Source organism: Rhizophagus irregularis, chromosome 22 (assembly GCF_026210795.1).
Source record: "Rhizophagus irregularis chromosome 22, complete sequence".
In the NCBI taxonomy this organism is placed as follows: domain Eukaryota; kingdom Fungi; phylum Glomeromycota; class Glomeromycetes; order Glomerales; family Glomeraceae; genus Rhizophagus; species Rhizophagus irregularis.
In genome coordinates, this window is record NC_089450.1 from 1106222 (window position 1) to 1132398 (window position 26177).

The following is a 26177-nucleotide window of genomic DNA, read 5'->3' on the forward strand; positions in this document are numbered from 1 at the left end:
AAATAAAAATAAAAAATAAATCATGATGTTGTGTGTATCAAATAATTGTTAAAAAAGGCAACTTTAAATGAAAAAAACAACTTTTAAATATTTATTTTTTGGCAATTTGTAAGAGCCATTAAGAAAGATTTTTGATGCTTTTTATATTTGGAAATTGACATAAATCTTGTTATCAAATTTGCAGTAATTGAATAATGTCAAAAAATGTTAAAATTTTAGAATTAAAACAGGTAAAGGAAAATATCTGCGTTATTTAGGGGATGAAAATTTAAGTTTTTATTTTTTGCGATTTACACGTTCTTATAATCCGTAGGTGACACCAAAAGGGTTTTTAAGGGCGGTCGTTTCATATGAATCGAAGTAATTCCATGTAAATCACATGACTATCAAAAAATAATCATATGTTGAAAAGTTCATATAGGAGATCCGGACTGAATGATTTTTGGATTTTTATTTTAAATATATTAGTTATTCAAATTGAAATTGGATTAATAATGCTGGTTTTTGTAGTATTTACTACTTGAAATTATTAAGGAGTTTTGGAATTCGATGTTCAATTAAATTAACAAAAATGAAATTTTCATTTTAAAAGCAAATATTTTATATTATCCAATGCTAAATAATTTCGTTAAAATTTCTTCAATCAAAATTAAATAATTAAAATATAATTCATGAATATTTTTATTTGAAAATTTACAAAATTTCAAATAATTTTTTTAATGTACAAGTCAAAAGAACATGGTTTTGACGTATGTAGCGTAGATCCGATCAGAATCTGGAAATATATCAAAAGAGTTATTAATCATATATATAACGATGAAAAAAAAAAGTGGACATAAAGGAAAAGATCGGTAAATCATATGTTTAATGAAAGGGAAAATCCCCCAGCAAATCAATCTAATCTCGTAAATTAATTTAACTTCAAATAGATAAAGTTTTGATAGAGTTTCATCAATAACAATAAAAAGCAATTTCTAGATTTTCATAATGAAACCATTTCAATCAAATTGTGTAAAACTTTTACGCCAATATAATAATAAATTAATGGTATAAATGGTATTTATAATGATTTTCATTTAATATAAAATTATGACCATACTTTTTTAAGAACAGTGAATACACATAAGAATAATGGAAATAATTTTGAATGTAAATAATAAACAATAAAAACATGTAAAAAAGATAAAAAATCATCATTATCTATCATGGAAAGAATAAATAAACTTTTTTATGTAAAGTAACGTAACATAACGTACGTTTTTGATGCATATCATATATAAATTTACTTAGATTATTTTAAATTACTCCGTAATGTATTCGTGGACATATTCATACATACATAAAAATACCAATTTCTTATTATAGAAGTTTAAGTTAATTTTGGTCCCGTGCTTTTGTCAAACTTACTTGTCAATCAAATGGTTTTCCCCATTTCACAATTGATGATCAATCGGTATCCTCCCTATATCAAGCACCATACAGCCGACGTGGATACACAGTCAATTTATTACTAATTTATATTACATTCCTAAATTTGAAATGCTGATTCTGTAGATCGAATTTTTTCATGCATATAACATTGGTTTCCAATGGCGGTTACTCAACTGTAAAAAAAAATACAACCTCTTCTTCTACCTCAATTACCTCAATTACCTCAATTACCTCAAAAACGAAGCAAAAAAAAATAAAAATAAAATAAATTTTTTATTAAAATTTTAAAGAAGAGAGGAAATTAAAAATATATATAAACATATAATACATCATATATATTGTACATTACAAACGATACGAATTCGAGTAGTTATATCTTTATTTATTTATTCATTTATTTTATTTTATTTTTTTTTATTCTCCTTCCAAAAAAACCAGTCGAATCTTTTATAAAAAAAATATACTTTCTTTTTTATTATTTATTTATATTATTAATATTTCATAATATTTCATCTATTTTTCCGTGTTAAACCGGTACTTTTTTTTGTTTTTATTAGAAATTACAACTAATCATATCTAATACATAATAATTACACAACAATCAAACGATACTTACATATAATATTATATATTTTTTTTTTTAAAAAAAAACAAAACCTTTTTCTTTCTCTTTTCCTATTTTCTTAAAACGGTCTGGAACCTCTTTATCCCATAATTTATTTTATTTATTTATATGAACCATCAATATATTCGTAATATATAAGATAAAACAGATGTCTTCCGAAAAAACTTCTGTACAAGTCGGTTAGTATTATTTGAAAAATATACTTTTTTTTTTTTCTTTCTTTTATAGAAACGAGTTGAGAAACAGGAAAAAAAAGACAATATAGCGATCAAAATTTACCCCTTAATTTTTAATTTGAACTAAAAATTTGTTTGTGATCGTTTATCCTAATTTGGAAATTTTCATCATGAAATTTATCTTAATTACTAGTTTTTTAACTTGATAAGAAATTAATCCGATATTAATTATTTTTAATTAATTAATTTTAATTACTTATTTTATTAGCCGTTCGTATAAGACCGATAACAAGCGAAGATTTAGTAAATTTACCTACAAGGTTTCAAAAATCTGTTTTATCGACTGCACCATACGCTCCAAATCAAGTTATCGTAGCCGGTGAAAAGAAACAATATTTTAGTTACGATTATGTATTCGGTCCTGATTCGACTCAAAAAGATGTATATGATAGAGCCGTCTTAAAATTAATCGATAAATTCTTAGAAGGTAATAATTATTATATTCCTATTTTTTTTTATTTCATTTTATTTTATATTAACTTTTTCTTTTCTTTACTTTTTTTTATTTTTTATTTTTTAATTTGATTTTTTTTTTTTTAAGGATATAATGTAACTATATTGGCATACGGTCAAACATCATCGGGTAAAACATTTACGATGGGTACTTCTGATAATGATTTAATAGATCCTGATGATAAAGGAATAATACCAAGAGCTGTTTCAACTTTATTTTCTTCAATGGAATCTGCTCAATATAAAACGAGAAAATTTTCAATCAAAGTTTCTTTCATTGAAATTTATAATGAAGATTTAATTGATTTACTTGGTGAAGGTGATGGTGAATCAAGACCACAAGTTTTGATTAGAGAAGATTCGAAAGGAAATATTTTATGGAGTGGGTTACAAGAAATTAAAGTCAATAGCGTTGAAGAAGTTATTTCGTAAGTTTAAATATGTAATATATATATATATATATATATATGTATGTATGTATGTATGTATGTATACCTCATATAATATATATATAATTCTCATTATTATTTTTATTTTTATTTTTAGACATTTGACACGCGGTTCATTAAATCGTCAAACCGGTGCAACAGATATGAATGCTAAATCTTCTAGATCCCATGCTATTTTTTCTGTAACATTAGCACAACAAAAATTTATATCATCTGGTGGATCAAGTCCATCACCTCAACCAGATCAAAAATCTGGTGTAAGACCTCCATCAAGGTCAAATTCTAGATTAAGTAGAAGGTTTGATGAGGGTGAATGGGTTTCCGTTACAAGTAAATTTCATTTTGTTGATTTAGCTGGTAGTGAGAGGGTAAGTCAAAAGAGATTTATATATATATAAATGTTTATATATTAAAGGTTTATATATATGTAAAGGTTTATATATATAGTTGTTTATTTATTTATTATTTATATTTTATTTTTATCTTAATTTTTTTTTTTTTTGTTATTCGGATATTCTTATAGTTAAAACGTACATCTGCGGTTGGTGAACGGGTTAAGGAGGGGATTTCAATTAATTCGGGTCTTTTGGCTTTGGGAAATGTAATTTCTGCTTTAGGTGATCCAAATAAAGCAAAACATACTACTCATATTCCATATAGAGATTCAAAACTTACTCGCCTTCTACAAGATTCTCTTGGTGGTAATGCACAAACTTTAATGATTGCTTGTGTATCTCCAGCTGAATATAATCTTGTTGAAACTGTTAATACATTAAAATATGCTAATCGTGCTAGAAATATTAAAAATAATGCTACTATAAATGCTGAAGAAGCTGGTTGGAATGATGTAGAACATTTACAAACTTTAGTAATGAGATTAAGGAATGAAATTAAAATTCTTAAAGCTGCTACTGGTGTTATAAATTCAAATGGTACTTCAACAAATGGTACTACATCAGGTAGAACTACTCCAAGTTTAAATGGTACTACTACTCCAAGTTTAAATGGTAGAACTACTCCAAATTTAAATGGTAGAACTACTCCAAGTTTAAATGGTAGAGAAACTCCTAGTTTTACAAAACGTTCTTCAACTCCATCTTTTTCTGGTATACCTATTACTTCACAACATTCACAACAACTTTCACAACAACTTTCACAACAACTTTCACAACAACAACAACAACAACAAAAAAATCAAAATATTAATAATAAAGATATAGAATTATTAGAAGATCAACTTCAACAATTAAAAAGATCTTATATTAAATTATCTCAACGTTATGCTAAAACTTCTGCTGAATTAGCAAAACATCAAGATAATGATGTTAATAATAATAATTCAAATGTTGGTGATAGAAATTCTTTATCTGTAATTAAAGAAGTTGATGATGATGATGATGATGATGATGATGAATTGATCTTAAAAGATACACAATTTAAAGAAGTTGTTGAACCTGTTATAGAAGAATATGAAAAATCTTTCACATCACTTGAAAGTGAATTAGCAATTACAAAAGCAGCTTTATCACATTCAGAAATTATTTTACAAGAACAAGAAGGTAAATTAGAATTTGCTGAACAAAATAATGAAAAAAATAAAAATAATATAGCTGAATTAACTAGTAAGATAGCTAAATATGTTGAAATGGAAACTTCAATGGAACGTTATATAAAAAATCTTGAAGTTAAACTTGAAAATCTTACTTTAGAACAAATTAAAGATCAAGAGTTAATTAATGAAATGAAATTAGAAATTTCTCAATTAAAATCTAATGAATCAAATTCTGAAGCTTATATAGAAGGTTTAGAAAATAAATTATATGCAAATGAAGGTCATGCTGCTAAATTGGATGAAACTATAACAAAACTTGAAAAACGTTTACGTCAACGTGATTTAGAATATCATGAATTAGAAGAAAGGTTAAGAAAAGCTGAAGTTGATGAAGAGAAATCTTTACTTTTAGATGATTTAAATGTTAGAGATAAAAAAATTTTTATTCTAGAACAAAGTCTTGAATCCCTTGAAAATGAATTAAGAGAATTAAAAAATTTAAATGAACAAAATTTCCTTAATTCAAGTGATATTTCTATATTATCACTTAATAATAATAATAATAATGATCAAGATTTAATTTCTACTTTAGAATCAAAATTTAATGAATTACAAAAAACACATGAAAAAACTTTACAAGATTTTGAAGATATTAAATCAAAATATCAATCATGTCTTTTAGAAATTCATGAATTACAAAATCAATTAACGGAAGCAAAATTAATTCAATCAGAGACTATTAAATCTACTCCAACTACTCCAATGTCACCACAAACTCCGGATTCATTTAGATTATCATTACCTCCAACAATATTAAATAGGTCTAATAATTCTTCAACTAATGCTTTAAAACATAAAAGGTCAAAATCTTTTTCAACAGAAATTTATGGTGATAAAAAAGATGATGCTCATCTTGCTGTAATAAGAAAACTTCATAATGAAATTCAACAACTTTCTTTATTACATGAAGATAAAGCACAAGGATTAGATGCTGTTAAACAAGAATTCGCTAGACTTGAAATAAGTTATCGTGAAACTATAGATATTGTTGAAGAACTTCGAGAAGAACTAAAAAGACGTGACGCTTTAGCTCAATTAGAAGTAATGTCGGTAATGACATATGAACACGCGGATGGTATATCTTATTATTCCGTCAATGCTAGTGAGGTTGATGAACTTGATATTGTACATAGATTACGTGAAGAAGTTGAACATCTTAAGGAAGAACAAAGAATAACAATGGAAGCTTTATCAGAACGTGAAAAAGGATTTATAAAGAAAAATGATGAAATACTGAGATTGGAATCAAATATTCAAGAACTTCAAGAAGAATTACATCGTACTATTGAAGAACCCAAGGATGATAAAGATGTAAAAGAGGATCAAATCAATGAATTACAATCACGAGTTAAAGAATTGGAACAAGAGCTCATAAAAGCTCAAGAGGTACAAAGAACAGAACAAATTGATGAAGCTACCGCACGTCTTGAAGGTACTACAGATTCTTCAAAAACTGATTCATTAAATGATGATGAAGAAACTTTGACCTTAAGACGACAAGTTGAAAAACTTCAGTATGATATAGAATCAAAAAGTCATACAATTGCTACTTTATTACTTCCATCCGATGAACATCAAAATATTATTAGACGACTTGAAGATGAATTACAAGAAGTTCGAGAAGCTCAACGACAAGCGTTAAAAGAACGACATAATAGATTATCTACTATTTCGGAAGATGTTATTGGTGAAATTGAACAAACTGAAAATAATGAAATTTCTGATAATGAACATGATGAAACTATGATTGCATTAGAAGCTGAAGCTAAAGAACTTGAAACTCGATTAATTAAAGCAAAAGAAGCTCAACATATTCCAACTCCAAGAAGTTCATACTTACATATAATTGACCCAACAAAGAGAGATATTGAAAAATTACAAGAAAAGTTGTTAGATTTACAAAATGAACTTGCACATAAATCGGAAACAATTCAAGATTTACAAGTTGAAAAGGAATTAGTCTCTTCATTGCAATCTCAATTAGAAATTCTTAAGGATGATATTAAACGAAAATATGAATCAATTGAAATTCTTAAAAAAGATCTTGTTGATAAAGGTATGTTACAACAAAAACTTCGAGAAAAAGAAGCTGAAGCAAATGTTTTACAATCTCAGTTATTAACAGTTAAAAAACATGATTCCGAGATGCAAGATCAAATGAAAGTTCTTCAATCTCAATTATTAAAATTAGAAAGTGGTTCAGATGAAGGTTTAATTTTACATACGGAATTAGAAAATGTACGAAAAGAACTTAAGGAATCAAAAGAAAATGAAAAACTCGCAGTTGAACGTCTTAGAGTTTTAAATGCTGAAGAATCCAAACTTCAACAAGATTTACAACGATTGCGTCAAGAAAATATTGTTCAAGAAGAAAGAATTAATGGTTTGGAATCTCAATTAATTCAAGAAGGTCATGAAACTGATAAAGATCTTGCTGCTTTAAAAACCGAGTTAGAGCTTGTAAAAGAATCTGAAGTTGCTCAAAAACAAAAAATTTCTGAACTTGAGAATAAATTAAAAGATTCTGAAACTGAAGTTAGTTCTCTTCAATCTAAAATTGTTGACATGAAATCAAAATCAACTGAAAACTTTGAAAAAATAAAAGAATATGAAAATGAAGTTATTCAACTTAAAAATACACTCAATTCTAATAATTCACAATACCAACAATTGGTTTCTGAGATAGAGAATCTTCGAGTTTTGGAAAACGAACAGAAACAATATATTGAAACTCTTGAAAATAAATTGAAACAAGATGAACCTGCAGTTATTAGTATGAAAGATGAACTTACAAAACTAAAGTCAACAGAATCTCAATTAATATCAACTATTCAAGAGTTGGAAACTAAACTCACGGAAGCAGAAAAGGAAAATGAGCAAATTCAAGTGATAAAAGATGAGTTCAATGTGTTAAAAGAATTAGATGAAAAACAGAAATCCGAAATTGAACAATTAAATTCTCAACTTAAAGAAACTCAAAGTGCTAAAGATGCGGCAATTGAAGAATTGAAAAACATGAAAGAAGATTTTACTGCTCAAAAAGAACTTGTGATGACTCTTGAAAGCGAATTAAAGAATGTTCGAGAAGAAATAACAAAAGAAAAGGAACTAAATGCTGATAATACTAAAAACCTTGAAGATTTATCAAATATGTTAAACGCCACTAAGCAACAACAAGATGAGGAGGAGAAAAAGAAAAGATCATTAGAAGATGAAGTAGAGACGTTAAAAGCTAGTGGAGAAACCAATGATAAAGTTGTGAATGAGTTGAAAACTGAATTGACAAATTTGAAGTTGGATATGGAAGCTCGAAATAAATTTTTATCTGAAATTGAAAACAAGATAAATTTTACTGAAAAAGAACGAGACCAACATCTTGAACGTGTCAATGAATTAACAAAAATGCTCGAAACAAAAGAAATTGAAAAGAAAGAAGCTATATTCGCACTTGAAAATAAAGTTTCAGATCTTCAATCTCAACTTGAACAAGTTAAGGAATCTTCAATGGTTGATCAAAAGACAGTAGAAAGCCTTGAAGAAAAACTTGCTACTTTAAATTCTCAACTTTCTGATGCAAAAGAATCAGATGAAAAATCTGCTCAAAAAGTTAGCGAACTTGAAATCAAATTAAAAGAAAGTAATGCTTTATTGTCAGAAAAGGAACAATCTCTTTCAGATAAAAATGCGAAATACGCTGAATTGGAAGCTATAATTGAAAAGACAAGAGCTGAAATCGAGAGCTCAAAAGCATCTGAAGTTGAAAAAAACAATCAAATTAAACAATTAGAAATTGATCTTAAAGAAGCCAAAGATAATGAAAGTCAACAAATAGATCTTATTCATGTTTTAGAATCCCAACTTCAAGAAGTAGAGAAAGAACGTGATGACCATATCCCCAAAATTGCCGAAGCAAATTCAGAAATTGACATATTAAAAGAAAAATGTTCAACTTTACAAAATGAAATTAATGAACTTCATCGTGACTCTGTATTACAGAGTTATTCAGATGTTGATGAAAATGTAGTTGAAGAACTTTCGAATGAATTAAAAAAGGTTCAAGAAGAAGCACGTGAACAAGAAGAACGCGCAGCCACACTTCAGAAAAAAGTAAATAAGCTTCAATCGGAAAAGAACGATCAACTTGAAATAAATGCGGTGTTAGCTCAACAAATTGAACAACTTCAAAAAGATCTCGAATCTTTAGCCGAAGAATTCACAGAAACTGCTACAAAGCAGGAAGATAACGAAATTCAAATGAAAGAACGAATATCAGAATTAGAAACCGCCCTAGAAGCAGCCAAAAATTCGTCTGTAGATAATCCATCCCTTGCAAACCTTGCCGCTGCAAATGAAAGCCTACGGCAGACAAATGATGATCTTAATCAGAAAATTGTTGAAGCCGAACATCGCGCTTCATCTTTAAGTGAGAAGGTAAAGGAATTGGAAAATGAGAATAATAAATCGTCAATTGATTCCTTAAAAGCCAAGATTCAAGAACTTGAAGATGAAAAAAGAGTATTAGAACAGGTAAAAGAATCTTCCCTTGAAGAACGTCAAAAGCTTGATCAGCAAATAGAGTCCTTGATGCAACAACTACAAACATCTGGTCGTAATGGAAATAAAACTGCCTCGCATCTTGCTGAATTGAACGCGAAGATATTATCACTTGAAAATGAAATTTCTCAAGCAAAACAAAAAGCTAAAGAAGATACTTCCGAAATTATAAAACTCAGTGAAATAAATGAAAAACTTGAAAAAGAACTTAATGGATCACAAAATACTGGGGATGATCCAACACAAGTTAAATTGTTCCGACAAGAAGCCACAATTGCTCAACAAAATAATCTTATTAAAAGCCTTCAAGAGAAAATTAGTGAACTCGAAAGACAAACGGAAGAAAATTCAGGTCGTCCCATTACACCTAATTCCGCAGACTTCGATGCAGTCGGTGGATATCGTACAAATACTTCGAATAATTCCGTAGATTTAAGAAAAAGTGCAGTTCGTTCATTGCCACTTACGCCACCACCGAATCAACCTTTACCACGTGTACCAATAGCTAATCCTCCGCCATCTCCAGGTGCGCCACCGAGTACTCCACCACCCAAAATACCAATACCACTTCCACCGAGACCGGATTCTCGAGCTGGATCAGAAGAAGTGGAAAAACTCCATAAACGAATTGCAAAGTTAGAAGGAGACAATTCACAAAATCGTCAACTTGTAGACACTTTAGAGGCTTCTCTTAATGATTCGGAGGGTAATCTACGCGTTGCTAAAAAACAATTACAAGTTTTACAACGTGAAAAATCAGATCTGGTAAATCAAATGAAGAGTTTGAAGATGCAATTGGAAGATGCGGCAGCACAATATGAACAAGCTAAATCTTCAGTTCAACAAGAAAAGAAAGTCATTGAGAATGTTTTGCTAGAAGAAAGAAGAGCCAAAGAACAAGCTGAAAAATCAAAACGAATACTTGAAAGCCGTATGGAAGAACTTATGGCTAAGAAAAGCAAATTTATGTGCTTCTAAATCAGTAACTATCAAAAAAAAAAAATTCATTCATTACATATTATGATTTAATCACATTTCAAAAACTTTGTTTTTTCATTTAAATCACTGTGTATATTATTTAAAAAAAAAAATATTTTTATTAATTGTCGGCAAAGCATTGCCAAAAAGAAAAATATAACTTATTATAATCATTTACATATATATATAGTTTATTTACTTTATTCTGCATTTTGTTTTTTTTACTATGGAAATTTAATAAAATCATTCAGTATCATTGCATTGTAAAACAAATTGATTAACGTTTTTACTCATCCTGCATTCCTGAAATTGTGATCACCGTGATCATTGTCCTATCGACCCTGCATTATAGTACCTTGCTTTAAATAGACAATTTGAGATCACACAATAATTGTCGTAAATACTGCAATTCTGTGTTCAAAATAATCTCTTTTTTTAACTATGTGACGGTTTTCGTATACAACTTTTTGGTATTGGTTCAATTTTTTTTACATATTTTATTTGTAATTAAGATTTTTTTAACCAATCAATTTTTGACTTATTACCAAATATTTAAATTTCTTTGCCCTGAAAAAAAATATTAAATATTACACGAACGTCATGGATTTGCCAAGATTTTTAATTTCCTTTTTTTCTTTTAAATAACTTGTTTAATGATTTAAATGTCATTATAATAAAATCTCTCCGTGGGGTAGCATCCAAAATTGGACAGTCTAGCTTTATTCTTTTAAATTAACGTCCCACCATTTATTTAACAGAAACCTGAACCAATAAAAATTAGATGATTTATATGATTATTTGTTTTGTATTTATCCGGTTCGATTATCGGGTAAAAAAAACATATAAAAAGCAGGCGATTTAGCGTATATCAAAAAAATTTTTTACACTTGTATTCAAACTACAAGTATAACTTCTGATTTTACATCACGTTAAACTAAAATAATTAAAATGAATAGAAGAAATTCATCGAGACAAAATTATCAATGTGTTCCAGAATCAGCAGAACGAATAATTTTAAATGTGGGCGGTATTAAGGTATGTGAATTAAATCATTAAATCTAAAATTATATGAATTAAATTTGGATTAACAGTTAATAAAAAATTATCTATTCATTAGTATGAAACTTATAGGTCAACTTTAACAGCATATCCATCAACATTACTTGGTACAATGTTTCAAGAACGTAATAGGGCTTTATTACACCCTGTTAATGGGAATGAATATTTTATTGACAGAGATGGTAAATTATTTCGTTATATCTTACAATTTTATCGTAGAAATAAAATTGTTTGGCCCGAACCTGGTAAGTATATAGAATTTATTTATTTTATTTTTATTTTATTTTTATATTTTATTTATTATTTATTTTAATTTAATTTAATTTTTTTTTTATTTTTAAACAAAAAATTTTTTTTACTAATCACAGGATCAGATTATGTGTCCAGAGAAGAATTAGAAGAGGAATTTGATTATTTTCAAATTCCAATCTCATATTTTTCAAATGATAGTAATGAATTACCAACACAACCTGTCAAAATTTCACCAATAACAAAAATAGTTTCAAAAAAATTAGATGACTTTATATCAGTACTACAACATTCAATAATAGAAGTTTGTGCAACATTATCCGAGACAAATTTACAAAGATTTAGTGCAATTTTAACATTAACATTTGCTCATGAGAATTTAATATCAAATGGTATAACATCTGTTGTTTTAAAACCAAAGAATGATCATTTAACTAAAATGTTATTGAAAAGTTTATTACCTTTTGGTAAATTAGGTTATTTTCTTTTAGATCAATATGGTGAAGAAATTGGCAAACATTTACATAAAAATATACCGGAAGTTACTTGGGAATTAAATCATAAAATTTATGGACCTACAGAAAAATTTTACGATATTATTTTAAATATTAATTATCAATTTAATAGGGATGATGTATTGATTAACAGTTCTTTAAATTTCAAAGAATGAACTTTAATATAAAAAAAAATTAACTTGAAAGAACAATTGGCTGTATTTATAATTATTTAGCTGATGGGTTGTATTATATATCTATTGTATTTTTATGTTAACTATTTATTATATTAAATAAATATTTGTATATAGATAATAGTTTTATAACGAACTTATTTACATAATTTACATAAAAATTTTAAAAATGATTGTTAATTCTCCATAATGTAATCTTTTATCTGATAATGTATGAATAATGAAATGAGGAGATGAAATGAATTTGGTATAATATAGTATTGTCTTCCATAAATAATTGATAAAATTGATGATAATGCTAAAAATATAAGTCAGGTAAGTGTCTAAATGATTTATGCAATAGAAGTTAATGCAAAAAGAATTATGTATCAATGGGAAGAATTCGATGAAGTAATGATTTCCACCATCTTGCATGGAACTAGTAATATTTTCTTAAACAATTTAAAGCAAGCAACGACAAACCAATACATAATCATAATGACTAATTAGAAGAAAAAAAAAAATTAGATATAAAAATCCATTAAATTTTCTTATGGATATATTTATTGTATTTACCTGTTATAACATAACTCATCATCAAGTAAAATACATCTAACCATGGCGATTTTTCTCTTTCTGCTATTATAAGTTGAATTTCATCTTCAAGAATTTTTAACTAAAAACAGTTCATAGTATTTAATAAATTGTTGACAAAAAAATAAACAATTAAATGATAAATGACATTACATCGTTGAAATAATCATTATTAACTTCCAGTGTCATGTTTTCAATTTTACTTAACGTAATTTCCATTTTCTCTGTGAAACTATATGGCGTAATGTTTAATAAAATTAATAAAATGTTGCCTTATTTAAAACAATCTATTAGTTACCTGATATGTTGCCCTTCTAGTTTATTTACTGTATCTTCAATGTTGACAAGTTTATTATTTAATAATTTGATTTCTTCTTTGATACTCTTTTTATTTTCTGCTATTGATTGCTGATTAACGTCAAAAGAAGACTCCAAAATATTTGATGATTTCATCAGGATATCGATAGATTTAAATATATTATCTTTAATAATATCTTCTCTCTTGGATAATTGTATCTATAAATTTGGTATAAGTTAATAATTATTCCTGTAATAAAATCGATAGATTGATATTGAGAGAGAGAGAGAGATACGAAAATTACCTCATAATTTTCCAAAAACTTAATTGCTTCATCAATATATTCACTATAATCATCACATCTTTTGATTATTTCATCCGCATCTTGTTGACTTAGACTAAAAATTTTATCATTGTACGTAAATATATAATTATCCTTAATATAATTAGAACATACGATCAAGAAAAAGTAAATTTCAAAATACCTTTTGATATCCACATCCTCTGACACAAGTGATATCTGAAGAACCAGTAAGTCGACTATAATAAAATAAATAAAGGAATAAACCAATATGTCAAATAAACCAATATAGATATATTATTAGTATAATTTACCTCCATAGCTAATTAATTTACGAAATTTGAAATTTTCATTTAATCCAATATCTAACTCAACTATAACAAAATAACGTCAGTATTAAGATATGATTAAAACAAAAGCTTTTTATTATATTAAACATACCAAATCGTCCATTATCGATATTACGATCAACGATACCATGCTCTTGATAATCGTGCACTAAATTAACAAGCTCTTGTGGTAGTATATCAAGATTAACCAACACAGTTTCTCCCACAAGTCCAATGGTAGTTTCATCTTCGTACTCATCTGCAATTCAAAACGCCGTTAATATTAAAAAAAAAAGATTGTCAAATAAAAAGTCATTTTGCTAATTACCTTCCGATCCACTAGATTCAATTACTTTATTTTCACTCGATAAACGATTAAAATGATTATCTTCATGTTCATCTCCGATAAATTTATCGTAATGATCCCCGATATTCGAAGATTCTGCAATATTCTGCCTTGAAGAATAACCCACGTCATCATCCTAATTAATTAAATTGTAAAATTAGAAGGATATAAAATATTAATTAATAAAAATATACAATAAAATCATATTATTACCGGTTCTAAATTCACCGAACTCCTGGTTGATGATTTATTACTATGACCGTCCAGCGAATTAACTTGACTTGATACATCATCTATCAAATCATCAGTTCGATTATAGTTATGCTTTTCTTCAGATACACTTGATTCATAGTGCATTCTCTCACTATTACTCATTATATCTTCAGAATCTATTTGTCGCGTTGAATCTTCCAATGAACTACGAGGAGTTTGGTCACCCGAAGATGTTTCAGACACATGTTTTGCGTTCGTTTGTAGTCCCAATGAATCATCTGATACTTGTATAATTCCAATGTTAGATAAACTCGACTTATTTTTATGTTTCCTATCTTTTCGCTTGAAAAAATGTATTGACCATTTTTTCGATTTATTATAAGAATCTTCCTTTCCTTGTGATAAAGATGTTGTACTGTTCGAACTCAAAGAGTGTTTTTCCTCCTTCAACTTTAAATCATTACTCTCCTTTTCTTCCTTTTCTCTTGATCTCATCATTTCCTGTGTTGTAGGAGGATTAAACATCTGTGATAATTGAAGATATTTTTGTCTTTTTTTAATTTCATCAGATTCAGATTCTGGATAATCTTTATCGTCGTCAAAATTTTCTTTGTCGTCACGAACAAATTGTCTACTAGGGTGAATCTGATCAAATTTATTTTTTTGTTCATAATCCTTTATTATTTCCATATGTGATACATTCCATATATTTGATTCTTTGTGACGTGGCAAAGATCCACGCGATTTTATTTTGTTTCTACTATTCCCCCAACTAGAATTTTCGCTTGATCCCAAACTATGATCTGACCCATCACGTGGCAAATCATTTTTTCGAATTTTAACAATTGTCAAAGGATTATACACTCCATTATTATTAATTATTTTAAATAATATGTGATATTTATTTTCAAGAAATTGTTTACACATTGTGGAATTAGTTATAGTTGCTTCCGAAAAAACCCGCCCTGTAAAAAGCAAAAAAAATTAACAAAACGAAACATTTTCAAATTTTAAATACTTGATGAAAATTTTTTTTACCGTCTTTTTGTGCTATAGACTTTTCGATATCAGTTTCAGTGTTATGCATTCGATTTTTTTGACCAGCATGTTTTTGAGTAATCATTGCTAACTTAACAGCATCCTCGTCTTTTACATCAGCAATTAAATCAGCAATAGACCCTTTTTATAAAAAATATATGTTAAAAAAAAAAATTCTAATAAGTTATTATTCAAATAAATTTTTTTTTATAAAAGAAAAACAAAAATACCTTTTTCACCGTCATTGTTAATTAAATTTCCAAAGCCTTTACCAGCGTTACCGATTCTTACTCGATCTATAATTTCACGATCCTCTAATGAATTCTTTATCATTTTATTGTTTATATTAAATCCATTATCAAATGCCATACTATGTCTTGTTGGTGATAATTTATTGACATCATCTATCTTAGAAGATCCAAATTCAAGCATTGAAAATCTATCTTTTGGTCTAGAAGTTGCAGAAAGTGCTCTTCTTCTTACATTTGGCGGCGTTAACAATGTTAGTGAACGATCTGATTCTGAATCTGATAATACAAGACTTCCTCTACGTGCCGAAGAAGATATATTTGATCCTTTATATCGAATTTCTGAGAAATTATCGTTATTACTAATTAATGATTCATCTTGATTATCTGTAGACTGAGAGATAACCAAACTTCCAGTTGATGAATATGGACTCCTATAAACAGAATCAATGTTAACTTTTAAATCATTTATAGTCCATTGATTTTGTTTTCGCGTTGTTTTGGCATTTGTATCCAACAATTTTTCCTTATCCGATAAGTTATCATTGTTGGTGTTCATTTAATGTAATACCAAAAGAGAGAAAGTCTAATAAAAAAATTCTTTTTTTGATTAAAAAAGAAAACATTTTTGAACATAAAGTGATTTATGATTACACGTTAAAGAACACGTACCTTTTTGAGTATATAGACTTTTTGAAAAAGGGTTTGCTATAAACATGATTTATTATTATGAAAAATCAATTAATGAAGCACAAAAACTGCTATTTATTATTAAAATTTAAATCTTTGTCTAGTAATGGAAATACCTTTTAATTAAATTAAAATATAAAGAAAGTATATTTTTTTAAATGAACGAACTAGGAAACTTCCGTCTGTATTTATATATAATTAAGAAAAATAACAGGTGAATAACTTAAATAAAAATTTTATCTGTAACACAACACATTGATCGGATATTTGGGATCATCAATTTTGATAAGTGATAACGTAATTTTACAGCATACTCGTTCTACGTTCTTTAAATAGCATTGGACGTTAAAATATTTTAGAAAAAAAAATGCTTAGATGTCACAATGTAAAGCTACAGATTTCAAGTTGTTTTTTGATTTAACACGTAAGTGAACTTATCATTTGGGTATCTCGTTAAGCCAATAACATTCACCTTTTAATATTCTTTATAGGTTATAAAAATTGAAAGGTTTTGAGTATCAGGTTGTAGAAGATATATACATACTGTAAAGATAAATTTCAGGAATTACTTAAGGTATGCAAAAATACATATATATATATATTATTTTATTTTAACAAATTAGTAATTCATTAAATTTTCTATTATTGATCACAGAATGAGAATTATTGTATAATGATAAATATATAACATTGGTGATTATGGAAAAATTCGTCTTTTGACTAAAATAGAAATACCAAACTCGTCAAAATGGAAATCCTGAACGGATACATTTTAAGGAAGATAAAGACAATGAAGCTATTGAACTATTTCGATCAGTGTTCATAAGATGTTTCGATTTTTGTACCAATTAATGATACCAAAGAAAGAAGATTCATCATGAAGACTTTTGATAAATTGACTATTGTAACTTTCTTCTTGACGAAATAGACAAACGTCACGATAATATGACATAGGAAGCCTATGATTAGCATTTCATCCTCATTTCTCACACATTCATTATCATTTATTCTTTACCATTATTATATGAATTATTGTCCAGAGTCTTTTCCAATCATCAAAAATATAAATATCTATCTACAGTAATTAATACATTGATGGTTTCGTCTTCGTAAGTTTTTTATCTTATTCATTTCTCTTATGTCGTCTTATTATTTCATTTTCATTGGGAATTTTTTACTTAAACGTCTTCTTATCGTATAGATTCACTAAAATAAATGATATTAGAGCTTTGTACATTCTATTTGTTTAAATTTAGCATTTTTATCTCCTATTTGAATCGTGCCATGAAGAAGCTTTTAAATGGTTCAAAAAGAAAAGCAGTAGAACCAATGGTAGTTTGCCGAGCTCATATTCATCTAGTACTTTTACTTCTTTGTTCGATGAGGATTTGATCCAAATTTCTAATTCACATCTTTGGTCTGGTCATTGGTTTGCATATCCATTCATCACCACGCACTCCTGCATCAATTTTTCGATTTTTTTTTTCAATTTAAAATAATTTTTTATGGTATCCATCCTTACCATGCCCTTAATCTAATCCTAAATTCCCTTGTCGGTGAGATGATTGTCAGCGAAACATTGTCGGTGAAACGTTTTCGCAAAGAATATTTGATTCCAAACATTTTACCTGAGAAATTATCTAAAACTTTACTTTAAAAACGTTTACAAAAGATAATAATATTACCATTACAACTGTATTTCTAATTACTTGGAACAAATTTTAATGAATAATGCAAAATAATACTGTAAAGCAGTTTACAGATAATAGAAATCAAATATTCTAAGAAACTTTTATTTGCAATTTGTGAGAAAAAATAAATTAAAGTAAAAATTATTAAGAAATAAATCAAGAAATAAAGTAAGAAGTCATCTGTGGAATGATTTAAAGAAAAAAGATGTATTTATTATGCATAATAATTATTATTTTTTTTTTTAGAAAGATTAAAAAATATTATCAAGTTAAATATTGGTTCGGACATTTTGAGTGTAATAATTGTATTTCTAATTACATGTCTACATGATCATCAATCCACACACTCTCTTCACATCTCAATGATATAATGCTCCTCAACCCAAAACCATAATAATTAAAAGTGCATGTGAATTGAAGATAATACCAAATAATTTTTTTTTTCATTTAATTTTTTATATACTAAAATTAATTATATTAATAATAATATAATAAATAATTTTTTAATTCCTATCTATTTCTTTTCAAAACTTCAACTCCTTCCAAAGCTGCGACAACATCAGGTAAATCTAAAATTTCAACTCCGTTATTATTTATTACTTTTCCTCTTAAATCAGGTTTATCCAAAAATCCTACTTTAACTAAATAACCTAAATAAATTCCTATTAATCTTTCTCCCATCCTTTCACATTCTATTTTAGTAATTTCTCGTGTGTTACTATTATCTAATTCGGGAGATTTTGTTGATGTTGGTAAATCATCAAGAACGAAATAAAGCAACGGATATAATGCATTGTCTTCTGCTTGTAATGTAAGTTCCATTAATCTGTCTCTCCATACAATATATTCCGTTTCATTTACCGTATACCCATAACGATACAAGCAATTAAATAACTCGTCGAACATAAATGATGGATCTGAGGGATGTGTAATGTGGAAAACAAGTTTTGATGCTGCAGTAGACGATAGTGATATGCGTACAACACATTCCGCAACATAATCTACCGGACACATATTAACGGTGTTATGAATGGTAGGAACTAGCCCAAGTTGAACACATCCTTTAATTAATCTCCAAATAAAATCATCCGTGTTTGTAACTGTTAAATTAGGATACATAATCATTAATAAAAGTAAAATAAAATTTAACAAAAGTTTCTCTAATTAAACATACCACCAGTTTTAGAATGTCCAACAATGTATCCAGGTCTTATTATTGTAGCTGGCATTCCTCTCTTACTTGCTTCCATAATTAGTTTTTCCGCAACCCATTTGCTTTGTCCGTATCCGCTCCTTAATCCTCTCCTACTACCTTCTAAATCGTCGTCTTCATATATTCCTTTACCACCCCTCTCAACAATTGAACCACTTAAATCGACATAATGTTCAGTGTCAAGGACAGAAGTTGAACTAACAAAATTAAAAGGTTTGGTGTGATGTGTTGAGGCAAGTTTAAGTGCCCATACAGTTCCAAGCACATTGGTTGCTTTGAGTTTTGAATAGGGAAAAACCCAATGAACCTAAAGCAACATATAAACTAATTAATAAAAAGTAATAAAAAAAAGAACTATAAAGTTAACATCACAAAATTTTCTTACCAATGCTCCATTATGAATTACAACATCCACACGTTCTGCAAGTGATTCCCATTCTTTTTCTTCAATACCTAACCTATCCTCTTCCAAATTACCACAAATGACTTCTAATCTGCCTTGAGTCTCCCATTCATTTCTCCATACTAAATGTGACTGACAACTTTTTTTGACCTTTTCCATTGCATGAACTTTCGATGTGGCTCTAACATGAGCAATAAGTTTAATGTCATTGCTATAGTCGAGTAAAGTTGAAAGAATAAAGGCTCCAAGAAATCCGGTAACCCCAGTGACAAAGAAAGTTTTCCTGGAATAATTTTCTGGAATCGGTTCATAATTTCTTTCTATATGCTCATTTACCAATGATTCATAATCGCTGGCATAATCAAATTCGAGTTTATCTTCCCTAGAATCAATATCTTCAGATTTGCCTTCATTTGCAGTATCCAGTTCTTCTGTATCAGTCTCTTCAACAGCAATATTATACTCACTACTTAAAATATTCTCAACTTCTTTTGCTTGTCCACGTATGGTCGGTTTTTCAAAGACAAGTCCAAGGGGCACGCTTACGTTACAAGTTTTTCTAAGTTCAAAAATTAATCTCGTGGCTAAAATTGAATGTCCACCAAGGTCAAAGAAACTCTCGTCCAATGATATATTGGCTTTAACTGAATTTGGAAGAAGTCGAGTCCATATCTCATGTACTTGCTGTTCAGTTGATGTCATCTGTTGTACTTTATTAACAATTTTAGTTGACTGTTCAGCGGTATCAGGAAAAGGCAATGCAGGCTTATCTATCTTTCCATTTGGTGTTAAAGGCATCTTTTTAAGTGGAACAATCACTAAAACAAACCATAAATTAGTTATATTATTATAAAGAGCTAAATTATTTAAATTATTTAAAACTTACCACTTGGTACACTATAGCTTGGTAATTTCGTTTTTAAATATTCTTTTATTTTTTTAACAAGCTTACGATATTTAAAATTGTAAGGCGTTTCTTCTTCATCTTCGTCTTCAGTAGAACTTATCAGCTCTGATTGATCATCTCCTTTCATAGGCACAAAATAACTGACAAGAGTTTGCTCTTCATATTTATCTCTACGAACCAAAGTAACATTTTCTCTTACATTTGGATGCTGTGAGAGATATGTATCTATTTCACTAAGTTCAATCCTAAATCCTCGAATTTTAACTTGATCATCAGCTCTTCCACTACACTCGACTAAAAAAAAAAAGAAAAATAATTAAAACATAATCATCTAAAATTATATATAAAATAGTCAAAAATTACTCATACCGTTTCCGTCTGGCATATATCTTCCTAAATCACCAGTCTTATATAATCTATCTCTCTTGCCTTTCCAAAATTCACCCCATTTTTCATTTCCCTTATTTTCATTTGTGTTTTGGATATCGCAAAACCAATTATTAATAAATTTTTCCCTTGTTATGTTATCTAATTTTAAATAACTTTCAGCTAACCCACCCGCTCTAACATAAATTTCACCAATCTCACCGACACCACATAAGATATCTTTTTTTTGTCTATTAACAACAAGCAACTGAACATTTTGCATACCCTTTCCAGCGGGTATAACATCCTTCTGAGATGATAAAAATGAAGGGAAAGATGAATGTGATGGAATAGTAAAATAAGAAACAGATCGTTGTGTTTCTGTTGTTCCATACATATTAATAATATTGGTGTTGCGTGCTAGATGTTGAAGACGGTTACAATCACGCCTTGTTAAAATATCACCAACAAAGAAAGCATTTCGAAGAGAAGGTATTGGTGTATCAGCATTTGCAGCTAACAATTGACCCATAGCTACCATTCAACAGTAAACAATAATTAGAATTAACTCAATAAATTAATATATAAACAAAAATTAATTATTTTACCTGGAGTTAAATGAGTTATTGTAACTTCATGTTCAGCCATCCAAGTAGCCAATCTTCCGGGAACACCGATATCTTCACTGGTTGGAATATGTAATTCAGCTCCAAGAAACAATGGAGTAAAGACTAAAAAAAAAAGACAATGAACAGACATTCAATTTAATAGGTGAAATCAGATTTACAAGAGACTAAGGATAGTACCCACAACGATTTCACTTTATTTTCAAAAATTCACTATCCAATGGCCGATCGGAATTAAATTATAATTGTGGAATACTATCCTTAAATAAAACATTCAAAACTTACTATCACGCTGAACTGGATCGTGGGCGATTCCACTCAACATTGTAAATTTATCTTTGTCGGAAAGACCAAATTCTTTCGACATCCATGGATAATAATGTGTGAGTGAAAAATGGCGTCCTCTAACACCTATGAAAAAGGACAAATAAAGTTAACATATGATAATTATAGTTACTGTAAACATTTTTCCTTTTACCTTTTGGAATTCCAGTACTTCCGCTCGTAAAGCTTAAAGTTCCAATACTATCTGGTCCAATGACTACATTAACATCATCTGCATTTCGAATTGAATCTAATGCATCACCACCAACAACTTCACCACCCCTTAAAAATCCATCATCTGCAATTTCTAATGCAGGAATTTCACATTTGATTTCAAGATTCTCTTGAATATATGCGCGAACAGATGGATGTAAAGTTCCCGTACGTTTGAGCAGAATGATTCCACGTGGTACGGCAACTGATAAATATATATTTTGGCGATCTGGTGGATAAGCCGGATCTAATAAAATTAAGGAAGAATCGATCATTAACAATTTAAGAATTTTCTTTTCTTTTTTTTTACTTTTTTTTTTTTTACTAACCAATTACGCTAAATGTAGCACCGGCTTTGAGAACACCCATTATTGCAACAACTAAATCTACGCCACGATACGCATATATCATAACTACATCTTCCCTTTCAATTCCGTTTCGAATTAAATAGCGTGCAACAAGGTTAGAAGCTTCATAGATATGACGATATGTAAATATATGATTCTCATCACTATCAGCGCGAGATTCTATCACACAAGACCTATCAGGAAATTTTTTTGCATTACTAGCAAAAATATCCGTAATGGCACCTTGAAATTCATCCCATTTTAAATCCGAACGTGGATCAGGAAGAACTTCACGACATTTTTTAGATAGGATAGGAATCTGAGCTACAGTTAATTGGTTATTTCCAACTACACTATCAAGAATAGTAATTAATTGAGAAAATATATGGGAAATTCGTTTTTCAGAAAATAAAACTTGATTATAAGATATTGAGATTTCTATCGAAAAAAGTGCCTGGCGTAATGAAGAATGTGAAGTAATTAAAACAGTAAGATCTGTTGTAGATGACGTCGCTTGTAGTAGTGGTTTGTCTGGAATATCAGTTTGATCAAAAAAACGAACACGAAACAATGGTGAGTGAGATATTGAAGATAATAATGATTGAAATGGGATTTCATCAGCAGTTGCATCTCCTTCAACCTTAAATGAACAGGATGTTATTTGATAATGTTATTTGATATTGTGATATTGTTCAATAATTATAAAAATAATCATTAATTTGACTTACTTGATGAACCTTTTGAACCACTTGTTCAAAAGTATCTGTAGGGCTAATGGGTATTCTTAAAACGAGAGGATTTCTTGAACCTGAAGAAGATCCTACAGCGATATCCTCTACACCGGTATATCGGTATAATAGTATGGAGAATGCAGCCAATAGAATTATGAATGGAGACGTGTTCCCATTATTTGTTCCGTTCACATCTATTAGAGATAGGGATGGTCTCGAAAGTTGTAAAATTGCTATTGATGTTGCTTCAGTTAAAGTTATTTTCTTAACTGCCTCAACAACCTTTGCTGGCGAAGGTCTAGGGTAATCAGTAGGTAATTGAAGTTCGTTTAAATTTTGTAAACGCTGTTTCCAACGTTCTAATCGTTCATGTGCTAATCGATCTTGTTCTTCTGTACTCATTTTTAAAAATTAAGAGGAGTTGACAAATCCAGATAAAAAAACATTAAAATGATAAAGAAAAGCCACATCTTTATATATTGATGATTGATCCATCGACCATACTAAAGTTTCCGCGTTATTATGGAGATACCATACTAGTTAGTTACATTGTTACTTGTGTACATCAAGAACATCAACATATTTGATAATGATAATTAATTAGATTATCAAGTAATTTAGTCAATATGACATATCTTTGAGGCTGAAACGAATTTAATGAAAATCATTCTAATTTTAACCAATCGGTAGTATTAATTAAGGTCTTAAATCAAAATCGCCATATATACTGTATACAATAAATACAATAAACATTTAATTACGTAATACAAAATTGTAGTTTTCGAATCACATGACGATTGAATAGAAGAAATTGAGTTTTAAAAATTTTTTTTAAACTATACGTAAACTCGAAATTTCGAATCAAAAAAAAAAAAAAAAAAAATCATAATAGTTTGTGTAGTTTGCGGGAATAAAAAAAAACTTTTTGATGGGTTGATAAAATAGTATATAATCATGCGGCTTAAATAAGCTTCTCATTTATAACTTGCTTTTTACTTGTTCCCGATAAAAAGATAAAAAACTTTTTTTTATAAAAATTTATTATTATTTATAAATATTAAATAAAAAGAAAACATGGGTCATTTCAAACCAGTAATTAAAACACAGGTTGCTTCTGCAGTGACAAATACGTCTTCGTCTTCTAGCAATGATAATAAAAATAATTCACCTCCCACGCCACCAAATGATACAGCACCAACGACGGTTAGTGTATCCACACAAAAAAGTCGAAAGAATCAAAAAGTATCTGATGGACAGATAAAAAAAGCAGCTACGCCACGTAAAAAGAGAACGAATAAAAAAACTGTCGCAACAAAAGCAACTGTTGTTGAGGAAGCTAGTACAGAAAAGATATCAAATTCACATGAAACAAAGCCAAATGTGGCAATGTCAACGCCGGAAGGATCGACGGCTGCATCTACACCAGATGGTGCGTTACCCGCTTCTGCTAGCAAAGCTACAAGGAAACGAAAGAGTAAAAGTAACAAAAATAATGATAATTTACAAATTGAGGCAAATAATCACGAGAGTGAAAGCAAACCAAAACGAGCAAGAAAAGCCAAAGATCCGAACGCACCAAAAAGACCCCTTAATGCGTATTTGAGGTTTTCTTTAGTGAAAAGGTAGATCTTAATTTCCAAATATAATAATGGTCCCCTTTTATCGATATTATTCTATTTTTAGCTAGCAATAAACTGATTGTTTTGTTTTTTTTTCGTATATTTAATTGACCTTAATAGGGCAGAATTGAAGCAACAGAATCCTGGGATGGGTCCAAAAGAAATAACAATAATGCTTGGAGAAGCGTGGAGAAAATTATCCGAAGATGAAAAGAAGGTAATAACTGATTTTACTACTATTTCACTCAAAAGATACACTACACTTTAATTAACCTTTATATATGTTATTTCTTGATTTCACAGACTTATCATGATCTTGTAACACAAGCTTTCGTGCAGTGGCAAGAAGATATGAAAGCATATCAAGCAGTAAGTATCAAACTTTTTAAATAAAAAAATAAAAACTAAAAACTAAAATAATTGATACTAAAGCTTTTTATTATTTTAAAGTCAATTGGTATAGAGCGTGTACAATATAATCGTGAGCAAAATACGGTGCGAGCAAATGAAAGTGCAGACATAAATCCTTCCACGGAAGAAATATCAGCTCAAGATAATATACAACTAATTTCGCAAGGTAATTTAGAAATGCAACTAGCCTCCGATAATGGAGTAAATAACTTGCCCGAAATCATCACAAGTAACAATACGGTCGATGGGTTATATCAACTTCCAGCAAACACGACAGATTCAACTTACGACTTATATGACCAACGAGATTCTATGGAGGATTTTTTAGACATGGCTGATAATTCACAAGCATATGGATATCGTTCAACCAATACAGATATGAATGGAACTCATTTATATATGGATTCACTTCCATCTACGATGATTCCTATACAAGTGGGCATAGTTAATCAAGATGCGCATAACTCATACTATATTCAAGATCTTATTCCTACACATCAAGAACGAGAACAAAATCAGGTTGCCAAACAAGATCTACTTCTTTGCCAACCATTTGATCCATCTGCGGTTAATCAAGAATTAGAATCAAACGTTCAAGAAAATCCTATTATTCAAAAACAAGAAAGACCTGATGCAAACAATATGTTGCTTTGTCAGCCATTTGAACCTTCCGATAATAAAGTCATGACGGATAATGACAATGATGATTCATGGTTACAAGACGGAACTCAATATCAGAATCAAATTGTACAACACACACAACAGGAATTTTCTGAATCAATGATGTATTCGCAGGTTCCACAATATGAGCAGCAATTTCAAGAACACGCACCTCAACAATCAGAAGAAATTCCACTTCAAGAACTTCAACATATTGAAATGTATCAGCAGTCGTTGCATCATCTAATTCTATAAGTGAAATAAAGCAAACTGTTCGTTTACCTAGCAACATATTA

General features: G+C 28.8%; 5 protein-coding genes across 5 annotated transcripts; 3 read left to right on the top strand and 2 right to left on the bottom strand.

Annotated features, from left to right (window-relative positions):
• Window positions 1–2204: 2204 nt before the first annotated feature.
• OCT59_014510 (uncharacterized protein) lies at window positions 2205–10604 on the top strand (the record flags this gene model as incomplete). Its single annotated transcript, XM_025308682.2, has 5 exons — window positions 2205–2235; window positions 2501–2719; window positions 2834–3173; window positions 3292–3562; window positions 3718–10604. 5 exons carry the CDS (start codon window positions 2205–2207, stop codon window positions 10336–10338), a joined length of 7482 nt encoding a protein of 2493 aa, XP_025185823.2. The 3' UTR covers window positions 10339–10604.
• A 617-nt stretch (window positions 10605–11221) lies between these two features.
• Window positions 11222–12468, top strand: OCT59_014511 (uncharacterized protein). Its single transcript, XM_025314196.2, has 3 exons — window positions 11222–11373; window positions 11456–11642; window positions 11766–12468. The coding sequence occupies exons 1-3, from the start codon at window positions 11287–11289 to the stop codon at window positions 12314–12316; spliced, it is 825 nt and encodes a 274-aa protein (XP_025185820.1). The 5' UTR covers window positions 11222–11286; the 3' UTR covers window positions 12317–12468.
• Window positions 12469–12702: 234 nt separating this feature from the next.
• Window positions 12703–16398, bottom strand: OCT59_014512 (uncharacterized protein; the record flags this gene model as incomplete). The annotated part of the gene is made up of 14 exons (XM_066150077.1): window positions 12703–12815; window positions 12890–12989; window positions 13061–13139; window positions 13206–13423; window positions 13510–13603; window positions 13691–13745; window positions 13821–13880; window positions 13948–14094; window positions 14164–14317; window positions 14395–15359; window positions 15433–15573; window positions 15663–16136; window positions 16252–16266; window positions 16353–16398. 14 exons carry the CDS (start codon window positions 16396–16398, stop codon window positions 12703–12705), a joined length of 2661 nt encoding a protein of 886 aa, XP_066002285.1.
• A 1309-nt stretch (window positions 16399–17707) lies between these two features.
• OCT59_014513 (uncharacterized protein) lies at window positions 17708–23593 on the bottom strand (the record flags this gene model as incomplete). Its single annotated transcript, XM_025314194.2, has 10 exons — window positions 17708–19161; window positions 19236–19581; window positions 19660–20495; window positions 20564–20878; window positions 20954–21484; window positions 21559–21681; window positions 21862–21987; window positions 22055–22360; window positions 22443–23100; window positions 23189–23593. The coding sequence occupies 10 exons, from the start codon at window positions 23591–23593 to the stop codon at window positions 18572–18574; spliced, it is 4236 nt and encodes a 1411-aa protein (XP_025185818.1). The 3' UTR covers window positions 17708–18571.
• A 672-nt stretch (window positions 23594–24265) lies between these two features.
• On the top strand, window positions 24266–26136 carry OCT59_014514 (uncharacterized protein; the record flags this gene model as incomplete). The annotated part of the gene is made up of 4 exons (XM_025314193.2): window positions 24266–24813; window positions 24931–25027; window positions 25114–25179; window positions 25261–26136. The coding sequence occupies 4 exons, from the start codon at window positions 24266–24268 to the stop codon at window positions 26134–26136; spliced, it is 1587 nt and encodes a 528-aa protein (XP_025185817.2).
• Window positions 26137–26177: the final 41 nt, after the last annotated feature.